General features: G+C 39.3%; 1 protein-coding gene across 7 annotated transcripts in view; it reads right to left on the bottom strand.

Annotated features, from left to right (window-relative positions):
* KIF1B (kinesin family member 1B) overlaps nucleotides 1–11,153 on the bottom strand; it is an 83,085-nt gene that overhangs the window by 42,338 nt on the left and 29,594 nt on the right. For all 7 annotated transcript variants that reach the window (XM_069035151.1, XM_069035154.1, XM_069035152.1 and 4 more), the window contains 7 exons: nucleotides 10,367–10,446; nucleotides 9,940–10,015; nucleotides 7,479–7,558; nucleotides 5,975–6,081; nucleotides 5,439–5,522; nucleotides 3,669–3,849; nucleotides 3,230–3,302 (listed from right to left, as the gene is read on the bottom strand). In XM_069035151.1, coding sequence (XP_068891252.1) covers nucleotides 3,230–3,302; nucleotides 3,669–3,849; nucleotides 5,439–5,522; nucleotides 5,975–6,081; nucleotides 7,479–7,558; nucleotides 9,940–10,015; nucleotides 10,367–10,446 — 681 coding nt within the window. The remainder of the gene's footprint in view (nucleotides 1–3,229; nucleotides 3,303–3,668; nucleotides 3,850–5,438; nucleotides 5,523–5,974; nucleotides 6,082–7,478; nucleotides 7,559–9,939; nucleotides 10,016–10,366; nucleotides 10,447–11,153) is intronic.

Here is an 11,153-nt window from a genome sequence, read left to right as displayed (position 1 = left end):
TTGTCTTCTTCTCAAACCCTAGAGCCTGGAGCTTCCACACACTTGCTAAGCATTATACGTTTTGCTTCTTCATTACAAGTTTTCCACCTTTTGCTAAATGATTTTTAATGAGCAGTGCTTCAGATTTCCATATGCTAGGAATGTCTGTTCAGATAAACTGCCACCACAAGTTAAGGATATCCATCATTGCTTACTGCAACCAGGAATTAAAATCAGACCACTTTTCTTTAAAGGATTATTAAGACATCTCTTTAACAAGCAAAAAGTCCTATGTATTAATGTGATCCAAACATCTTCAACACAGCTGTCAGTGTCTAATGCACCTCTAACTAATACCCCTGTTTTTCACATGGAGATTTATAATACATGAGAAACCAGGAACAGTAACAGCCACTTACTCTAAAACCAAAGGAAACCCAGGTCATTGAGTCAGCACCAAAGGTTCCTAGAGTTTAGACTTCGGGTAGATGACCACGAAGAATGGGGAATACAACATAATTTGGGGGGGCAGTTATGAAAGGGGGTAAAGGAAACACTGTTCTGCCCTACGGTCAAGATTCACATTATATGAGCTTCTTGTGACTTAATGTAGTTTTAAGAATAGTATTAGAAAATCAACTTCTAGTTTAGGTCAAAATATAAGAAAAACACTGGTTTAGAAACAGAATATAAACTCTTTGTGAGTTTACAGCTGACAAAATTTGTGGCCTAAGGAAGCAGCAACTACCAAACTGCAGGTTGCAGTGGAAACAAAGGGCTCCCTGGAGGAAGCCCCTGTGCAGTCGGGCCACTCAGGGATACGAACGACCAGGAAGGCAGAACATGAACTACTTCAACATTAAGTCACAAGTTCCACAGGACTCTGACAGTTACAAAACTACCACAGAACTACTTATGGGTAAAGCATGTCTTGGTATCAAAAGCTGATGAAGAGACACTGAGTCATTGCCCTGTGTGCACTCAGAGGTTACCCAGACCAATTAGTACAGCTATACACCCACATTCCAATATCAACTGGTCACTGCAGAGGCATTATGACCAAGAAAGCCAGGAAGGCCATTTTAGCTCTATGAAACACATTTTCACATTCAATTTGTAAAATGGAGAGCAACTACTTCTATTTCCTAGTAATACTAGCAAGGCAAAGATATTTTAGTTGGTAATTTTGGGGGACAAAAGCTATTGTTTATTTTTTTGTACAACACATCTAACAAATAAACGCCCAAATTGGTTGGAATCTCAGCATAAAACCAAAACAATCTGGTAAACAGGATTAGCTAGCTTCTTGTATTTGAGATTATACTCCAGTTTAGACCAAGAAGAGTATTTATACCTCAGTATCAGTCTTACACAGCACTAAGTTAGAGAACCTGACATTGCAGCTGGATATGGCAGCAATGTAAATACTTTTAAGGTACACAAGCTGAAATGCACTCCCAGCTTTCCCACTCATTATTCAACTATGGCTGTATGGATGCACTAATCCTGTCCATTCCAGGCTCTGCATACATCAACACAGAAATCATGAGCTGTGTCAACAAGTTTTGCTGTCACCTGAAATACTCTTACTGAGCACTGTGGTAAGCAGGATACTGCTCACTGACCAAGGATCTCATTTGATACAATCCCTTACAACTAGGAAAGGTATCCTTCAGGAATTGCTGAGGCATGTAGGGTAGTATTGCACCTTTGTCCACTAACTGAAACCAGCAAGAACAAAACAAACTTGAAGAAACCAGCATCTTTATTATTATATTAACCAATCTACTCTCTGAAGAATTTTCCCTTAATCTGAAGTATTTGGGGAAACAAATTCCCTTCACAACACTTTTTAAATGCAGCCTTATTGGAAGCAGCTTCCCAGACAGCCAATTTCACATCTTTAATTCATACAATAGCTTAGCTTGTGCCTGTCAGCTAAAATTTAAGAGAGGGAATTCCATTACTTGCATCTCATTTGACACATTGCCAAAAGTTACTCAATACTCAAACTATTTTTATTTTCACATTTTTACTGTACTACTTTTTCGCTACCCAAATTTTAATTATAAAATTCCAGAAATGGAACATTACATCAGTCACACTTAAACATTTTTTCTGAACTAAGGGTTGCCTTGGTCAAAGTCTGCAGCCACTCATCTCCATCCAAGCAATTAGCCCCTTGTGATGAATTAATTAGAGATGCAGAAGTCTCTAAGTGTGTAATAGAAATTAAAAAAAAAAAAATACATAGCTTCTTCCAATGGAAGCCACAGTACTTCGCTCCATTCTGGCTTGGGGAGAAGGTCAAGAGCTTTACAGTTCAAAGCCCAGCATGCATTTAACCCACAGTTTTCAGTGGTCTCCATCTCATACTACAAACATGAATCATGAGTTTGAAATTTTTATCAGAATTCTGGCACAACTACATTTGTGTTCTGGCTAAAGACAACCAGCTAAAGCAGAATCAGGAGACTCAGGTTTCTTAAGGAAATCTAGATTTCATTCCTGGGTTTGGCCTTGTTTTTCAAGTTCACAGGGTGCTTGAAGACTGCATCCACTTCTATTTGTAATGCACATCAGAGATATTTGTTGTGAAAAGACTGAAGTCTTCCTGTATCAGACTTAATTTATCAGACTTCCTATTTGAGAAATATGTGGAGTGGTGGAATTCCCAGTGCTCTGAATAAGTTAAAACACTGCTCCCCACTCAGAACCCCACCACTGGCTTCTGTACCACTAAGACCCTCACAAGGAACTCCATGCAGGGGAGGGAGAAGGGTTAAAACATGCACAATGCAGCAACATTTTCAGACATCATTCAAAAAATAAACCTAGTGTATATCAATGTTCTAGGAATCTCTTTGGCAGCATGAAATTAGTACATTCTGGTGATCCAAGACAAAAATAAAGGCAAACATTCCAAGGAGTAGCTGTTTAGGCTATTGAAAAGGACCTTCAAAAAACACAGAGCACAAAAATGCCCTTCTTTCAGGTTAACTTGCAAGAAATCCGATCTATCCCAACAAGAATTGATTAAAGCCTCCTCACTGTCAATCACAATCTCTGAATTAACCTGAAGGAGCTCACTCACACTGCTAATAATTCACTGTAGACACAAAGAATTTGAAAGCAAAGGGAGAACTGCATTGTGCAGACAACCCAAGCAGGTTTCCTAAACTTTCAGACAAGCAAGGACAGGAATTACTGTTTGCCAGAGGTATAGCTAATCAGAAGCAAGGACACATACCAGTCTTTGCTGCTCCAACAAGAGATCAGCTTCCTCCTTCTCTTTCTTATACAAAATCTCCATTTCTTGTAATCTGAAGATGAACAGAAGAACAGAAGTAGTCAGAGGTCATTAGTCTCATGTTGGTGTTACTCTACATGCACAGTCCCCTGAACTACAGTTACAAGAGTAATAGTCATTGCCCTTAAAAGGAACTGTTCTCTGTTTATTCAAGTCCCTGCAAGCTGCATTTCAGCCCTTACCAAAAGGTCTGCAGCGTTAGTGGCAGGTGCTTACCTGTGATCTGTAAAGGAGTTGGAGCACTGAAACACTACAGTAAAATAAGGAGGAAGTTTCCTGAACTTCCACAAGGGGTAGCGGAGATGCTGGGTGGCAGAACCCAGTAACCTACTGCTGACTCTTCCTTGTTTCAGGTAGAAATTTTGAATTATTTTATTACCTTTTCTCCATCTCCTGTTTCATGTCAATGCCCTGCTTCTCCAGAAGCTCCCTCTGAGCAAATGTCCAGTCAACTGGCTCGGAGGGAGTCTCAGCTGATGGTGTTTTCTCTCTTTCTGCTCGTGCTTGCTCTGGGTGGTTGAATCTGAAGACATGATTTTTACCCATGATGATACGATTTCCTAGAAATAGGAACAGAAGTTTAACTCTTTCAGGCAAGGATTCCAAACCATTGATAAACATTATCATTTGTCCCATTTATCCTGTAGGTGACAGCATAAGAAAAGATTGCCCTATAAGGATTTCTGTGCACATTCAAGGGAAGTTGGTGACAAGAAATGAGAGTGCCTGTGTTGTACAGAACAGTCACAGTGCTTTTAGAGGACATCATCACCCTCAGGTGTCCAATCTAATATCCCAGCAGAATTTATAAAAAATTAAAGGACAAACCTGACAGGGGACCAACAGTTGCAGTAAATCAAACACACCACTAACTCCCATTCCCTTCCTCCACTGACACTGACAAAACAGAGGCAAAACCCACTTCAGCACTTCAGCAGAATTTTCAACTTAGAAAAGCCTGACTTCAAACACTGGAACACATGGTGCTTACTCTTCTTTAAAATGTGGTTTACATGTATTGATCCTATTTTATCCCACTATTCAGTGGGATCTAGGGAAGAATTTTACAACTTCTTTTACACTAATGTCAAAAGAGCTAAAAAAAAAAAATCTAATACTGTTAAGTCTTCTGGCTAAATCCTAGAGTTATCAGATGTCCACAAAGCCTGAGACATGTGCATGTCAGAAGAGACTGAAATGCCTCTGCTCTTCCAGAGAACGTAATAATGGAGTTGAAATTTTAACCAGGCATTCTAGTAAACAGATCTCCAAAGTAACCTAAATTGTCCTTATCAATACATTCCTAAATTAGAGACTCTTAAAGATGTCAGAGACCAAGTCTACATTCTTCCAGTAACTCAATTGTTTAGATGCAAAAGAAAAGGGGAAAAAACATACTTTTAAAAATAGAAAATAATTACTAAACTGTCAAGTCATGGTATTCAATATGAACCTATACAGGTACAGAACAGCAAAAACTGTTCTTTTGTTTTGTTGTACTTAAGTCACTGCACTTGATTCCATGATAATACTCACCTACAACATGGTACAAAGAACTCAGAAGCAGGTTTTGTTTGCTTGGTTTTAGGTGTTTTTTACCAGTAGAAAAAGGGGGGAGGGACGCAGAAAGCATCATAAGATGTTTGAAAGATACAGATTAAACTCCACAATTTAGGGAAGTAATTCTCTCTAATTCTTTCCCCTCATGCCTTTCTAAGGGAATGTAGGGGACTAAGTGGGAAATCTAACGAGCAAAGAGAAGCTGCTGTACTCCTGCAGAGGGTCGTACCTTAGCTTTGCCACAAAACTGGGAATTTTCCATCAGTGACTGGCTGACAGTCTGCTCTGTCCCACTGAGACTGCCAAGGGCAATGGGCCTGGGCAAGAAGGTATTTGAATAATCTCAGGCTGAGCAGCAGGACAAGCAGGGTGCTGCGTGGCAGTGAATATTTAAGTACACTTAGATCTAGTGTAGCAAAGGATGAAAGAAAACAAACTGCAGCTGACAGAAGAATGGTACCAACTTCTGTTTAAAAGCTACAGTCCAGAAAGGTGACACTGTCCCTGAAAAGCACCCAGCATTCCATATATATGATGTAAATGTCATATATAGAGAGTCTACCAAAAAATCTATGGTAACATTTCTTACCTGAGCGCAACTGCACAGGTTGCACAACCCTCTTGCCATTCACGTAGGTTTCTGATCGTTCACAAGGCTCCAAAGTAACAATAACTACAAAGAAAACATTGATGAGTGAGACTTTGGAGAGTCCTGTAGAGGAACAGAAGTGTGCAAGCCCCAGAGGCCTCTCATTTTCTGCTTATGTTCATACTAACACCAAAGAAGTGAATCACCCTTGGATGTCATGTTGCTTAAAAGTAAAAATCCACGAGGAGCCTACTGACTTCTCCACATATTGCAGTTGGAAACTACTTTTTTTTCACGTTTATAGTTAACCAATGTCAGAATTTACCTGTTATACTGGCTGCAGCCTGCAATTTGAAGCTATTATCACATAAACAAATTTTATTTTCTTTCCTGAAGACTTGAGAAAACAACAAGTCAAAACTGATCCTTTCCTTGAGGTCAGAAAACTTTCAAATCACGGGATTCCCTGGCCAGCTATCAAAGTGAAAGAAAGTGAAGGACTCAGCAATGCCTTGTTAGGAGAAGTAGATTTTTACCTTCACCATTGTTGTTCCTCTCACTTCGGAAGATGCAGTGCTCTTCCTTGATATGAGCCCCACTCAATACGATGTCTTGCCTCCGCTCAGCGTCAGCTTGGCCAACCCTGGGTCCAACAAAAGATTTTTCAAGAGCAAATCAGACACCTTCTACAACTCTGCATTGGACAATACAGCCCAGAAATAGCCAGGAAAAAGTCTGAACTATTAAGACTACCCTTGAAATGTAAAGGTTTGAACCAGTGCTTAATTCTGCACTGCAGAGAACCTGCCTGTTCTGCCATGAATTGAAGGATGACAGCTTTGCAAAAGAAAAGTTTTCTCTCCCTTAAAACATGTCACTTGGAGAACTGAAATGTTAAGTACCTCCAAGTTAAATGCAATTCCTTCCCTCTTGCGAATCCCTTCTCCTTTTCAAAAGGGATGCAGAGGGGGAAAAAACCTTGACAAGAACTTCCAGTAGTGCGTTAGCTGGCAGACAGAAACCATCTCTTCCAATGATCACCATCTGCACCTGAACTAAGGAGCACAAATGGCTCAGGAGGCTCTTGCTGAATAATTTGATGCCTCGAGCAGTTTCATCCAGCATCCTGACAGTGAGAGGTTGGCTGTACCCCTGTAGCACGAAGATGTATGTCCATTTCAAACCCAAATGTCTGAGCAATTCTAGGTACAGACAACTTAATTTCCAATTCTAATGTTTATGAACTTGCTCTACTTATTAATTTACACATTTCTGATGTCAATGAGCTAGGCCCAAAACTTATAATGACTTCTTAAGCCCTAAGCTATTCTAGTCATCATTCTGTGCTGAATTCTCTACAATTTGATACTCCTTTCAGAGGGCTTAATGTACTTTATAGTACCATATGCCAGCCCCTGTCTGTGTACTCTCCTCCATTTGTTCCCCAGGAATATACAAACTAAGCAACCAAACACAACTTGGTGCTCCAAAAATAATAAAAATCACCTCTCTCCTTCCAGCTGTCTTGACAACAAGTTTTGGAATAAAATCCATTTTTAATTCAAAGTCTGGCAATTAAATTTTATCTCATATCTGTGAATGCAGAACACATTAATTGTACACTGGCATGAATAACAATTTATTTAAATAATTAAACTAACACTCAGCCATATTCCAGTTGCTATGGGTTTTAGATCCTGCACCCATCAAAATCTCTCAGGCATTTAGTTTTACTAAAAATTTAAGAGTAAATTTTACTAAATTTTTACTAAAAAATTTTAATGCTTTCTTTTACTACCCAGGTGTAATAGCAATTTCTTAAAGCTGAGTGACTGCACACGTTACTTTTAAAACACTAAGACAAATTAAAAGAAATTGCATTTCTGCACTCTTTCCCACCTACAGCAATCTCATGTTTCATTTGTACCTGAACTTGAACAGCTCAAGGCACAATTATTATTTAAACTCATGGTGTCTCCAGCATGGGGATTTAAGCAAGCAAAGAAGGCAACTCCAGAGTGTGTCAGCACCAACTCTCACCTTGTAATGCCATCTTTGATGTAGTACAACAGACATTCAGACATGAGTGGATCTTCATTAAGGTTTACGAGATGAGGAGTCTGAAGGAACAAAGAGAAAAAGTTAATTAGGAACTGAGGTCCTGCTTTCAGGCTCCTTCCTGCAGCTGTGGAGGGTGTGCATTAATCCAGCAGTTTTGCCACGTGTATCAAGATTCTTCCATAATGGATTTGTTCAAACATAATTTCTTAAAGTAAAGATCATCACAAAATACCAGCAAAATACAGCTCATTTTGCTTAGTTATCCAAAATACCAATCCATAGAAGGAAGAAAGGCTTCAGCTGAAGAAAAAAAGTCCTTATAAAGTCTCTGTAAACTTTGATAAGAGAAGTCCAAAGGACGTCCAAAGGAAGCAGAAAAGGTTGCTTCAGTAAAATTTTGAAACTTACATGGAATCAACTTTGGCTTTTCTTGGGCTACACAGGTCAGGTGCTTATTTGGCAAAGTCTGTTAACATCAAAACAAAATCTAAAACTACCAACAGCTAAGAAGCTCTTCATCTAAACTTCTTCTAAATTTAAATCCACTACAGTTACTAAACCAACCTTCTTTGGTGAAAAAACCCCATTGGAATCAGCAAACAAGTCACAAGGCCTTGGTGTGAAAATCTAGCCAGTGAGATGGCAGTAAGCACAAGCACAAAAGACAAGGCAAAAATGGTTAAACATAATTAAAGCAGAAAGATGATAAAAGAGAAATAAAATTGTTAATAAGCCACTTGTCCCTTTGTTATCCTCAAACAGAATAAATTTAGGAAAAAGAAATAAATTTGGCTCAGATTCCTTGGGAACACTATTTCCATCAACTTATCATAGATACAAAAAAGTTTACTTATGAGAGATTTTAACAGCACTCAGTTTACAGAAGCGCAAAAATTACTCGATGTTCACGATGAATTTGTCTTTGAACGAAGAACTCTGATTGTCAATTGCCCAATGGAAGACTTAATTATAAGCACAGAAAGGGGGAGAAAGAAAGACAAGCTTTTTCACCCCTAAAAATCCAGGGGTGACCTAAAACTGCAGCTGAAGATGTTCCATGCTGTCATCACTGTTCACTGCACGAATCAGCACTTGGAGCTGTATAAAGCTCTTCGATCAAGAGAAAAATGGAGAGAAACCAAATCCCAGACATAGCCAACTGCTGTAACACCACTACAACTTGCACCACCGGAATATTTTGTAAGAAATAAAGCTCCACAGCTTGAGAGATGACGCTGGCACACCCAACTATTCACTCATTGCATCTGATGAGATACACATTGGGACCTCAGAAGTGTAAAGTCTTTATAAAAACACTTCACATTTTCTATCTAAGTTCTCATCTCCTAAATTTTCGCAACAGCCACAGTTACTAGAAGGAAAACTAATGGAACTGCAAGGATAGCAAGGAACAGAAGCAGATAGGACTAGGTTCGGAGTTTAACTTCTCCTAATAAATCCTATATGGGTAAAAATAAATACTATCTAATACCAGAGCAACTATTTTATCCAGATGGCATTTATACACAAACCTGATCAGCTGAAAATGCACCAAAAGAATCATCAAAAAGAGCTGATGGCCTCTGAGGAAAAATCTAAAAGGAGATGAGGATCCATAATGTAAGAGAAAGAAACGTAAAGAACACTCAATGAATCAGCGTCTTTACAAACCTCAGGCACTCCTGGAGTAGCTGCCAAAAGCAAGTCTGAATTCTACCAACTCCAAGCATCACAGTCAAACACTATTCTAAATGATGGATTAAACATTTTAACCAATTCTGGGGTTCTACATTTCTGTGCAGTGCCTCTGAATAGGTCCCTGCTTAACCCTAGATCAAGTTTATTACACACTTGCACACTAAAATATTACCCATGCTGCTTGTTCATAGACTTCTAAGATAAAAGAAAGTAGGTTCTTTTCCTTGTACTTCTTCTATAATTCTGCTTTACCAGCAGAGATAACTTATTTACTAACCTAATTATTTTACAGTTACAGCACTGATTTATGCCCTTTTCCTGCACAGTTCTGCTTCTTTCAAATTTCAGAAAACAGAAGTAACGACAAGTATTGAAAGAAATATTCCCCTGCATCCCCTACGTTCAGTGGTTCATTAGATCACCATCCCTTTTTCCAAGCAGAAGAATTAACAAACAATTCAAGGAAGAGCACCTAAACAAGCCTTAAAACTTCTCTGTATATCTCAAGAACAGGTAGAGCACACAAAGGTCACACACAGCAACTGCAGAAAATGGCAACAAAATCAAGACACAGCACTTTCTGATTTGCTACTGAATCAAGAAACACAAGGAGCTGCAAAACTTCTCGTTGCAGCACAGGATCTTCTAAAGGAAGATATAAAACAGTTCAACCCTCATCACCCTCCTCTCACGTCGATTAGCCTTTTGGAGACATCATGCAACAGTTAGTAATTTTCTCTACCTTTTTGGGTGAGAAGACTCCCAGTGTTCCTCCATCTTCCCGAATGGCAACTCCCATTTCTGCCAACAATGCCTCCCTGAGAGAGAAAACAAGATATTGACCCCATTTTAGGCTTCTTAGACAAGTACGGTCCAATGAAAGCCAGGTAATTAATATATTAGACTGTCACCACCTCAGAGCACAACAGGGCAAGTTGGTAAACTTTAGTCTGAGAGTGGCCTACGGAACAGCAACTTTTAACTGTGAGAAGTCCAGGAAAGAGCAGGACTTTTCTCCAGCATTGCCCCTGCTGTTCCACATCTAACACAAGGGTCAGCAGAACTATCCCTAACACTATTCTGCTGCTCCACTGCTTTTGAACAGAGTAACTTTCTCCATTTTCCACTTTCCAGAGACCATCCATATTACAGCACTTCTGATTCCCGACCTTTCCATCCTAATGGCCTCTGTTTTCCTCAGTTTCTCTTCCCATGTTTCATTCAGCTCTGCAATGATCTTCTCAGATTCCTGTATGAAAATACCAAAAGCTGTTTTACAATTCTTCCCAAAGTTCTTCACATAATACACAAAGCAATTGAAGTTTGTGCTCTGTTCAGGCCTCAAATTAATTTCACGTATAAAAAGCATTCTTAGTACCTTAAAACTCTAATTCGTTTCCCTTAATTTTTAAAAGGGTAGCTAGTCCTGAAGGCAAGCTGAGTAGAAAAGATGACTTTACATCTAACCACAGTCAGACTTTATTTTGAACCACCTAAACTTGTTTCCCCTTTTTTTTTTTTTTTTAATTTGATTTACAGACATTATTCAGTAACTGAATGCCAAGGAAATGCAGAGACCACATTGTTATTCCCATAGCAACAGAGGGTTTCCAACAGGAAAGGGATATGCAGTGTGTGTTCAGCCCTGTCTGATGGACAAACATGAGAATGTAGCAGAGATTCAACACAGCCAGCTCTCCCCACTCCTCCACTCATGGACATTGGGGGGGGCTTTCATAAAAATCAAGAAATATTTCACTGTGATGCACTTCTGCTGTGGTTCAGTTCTGTGCAGCACCGGGACAAGGCTGCCTTTGTCTGGATCAAACATGCCATTCTGTGCTTCACATTTTAATCTGTGGGGGCTGGGCGAAGACAACAGTGGCAGGATTATTCTTCCTCCTTTTTTTCAACTTTGGGGTAATTTGGTTTTCTGAAAGCTGAGTGCATTTGCAA

This window comes from Aphelocoma coerulescens, chromosome 21, assembly GCF_041296385.1.
Source record: "Aphelocoma coerulescens isolate FSJ_1873_10779 chromosome 21, UR_Acoe_1.0, whole genome shotgun sequence".
Lineage (NCBI taxonomy): Eukaryota > Metazoa > Chordata > Aves > Passeriformes > Corvidae > Aphelocoma > Aphelocoma coerulescens.
The sequence above is the reverse complement of the archived record's forward strand: the minus strand, read 5'-3'. Positions and strand labels throughout refer to the sequence as shown.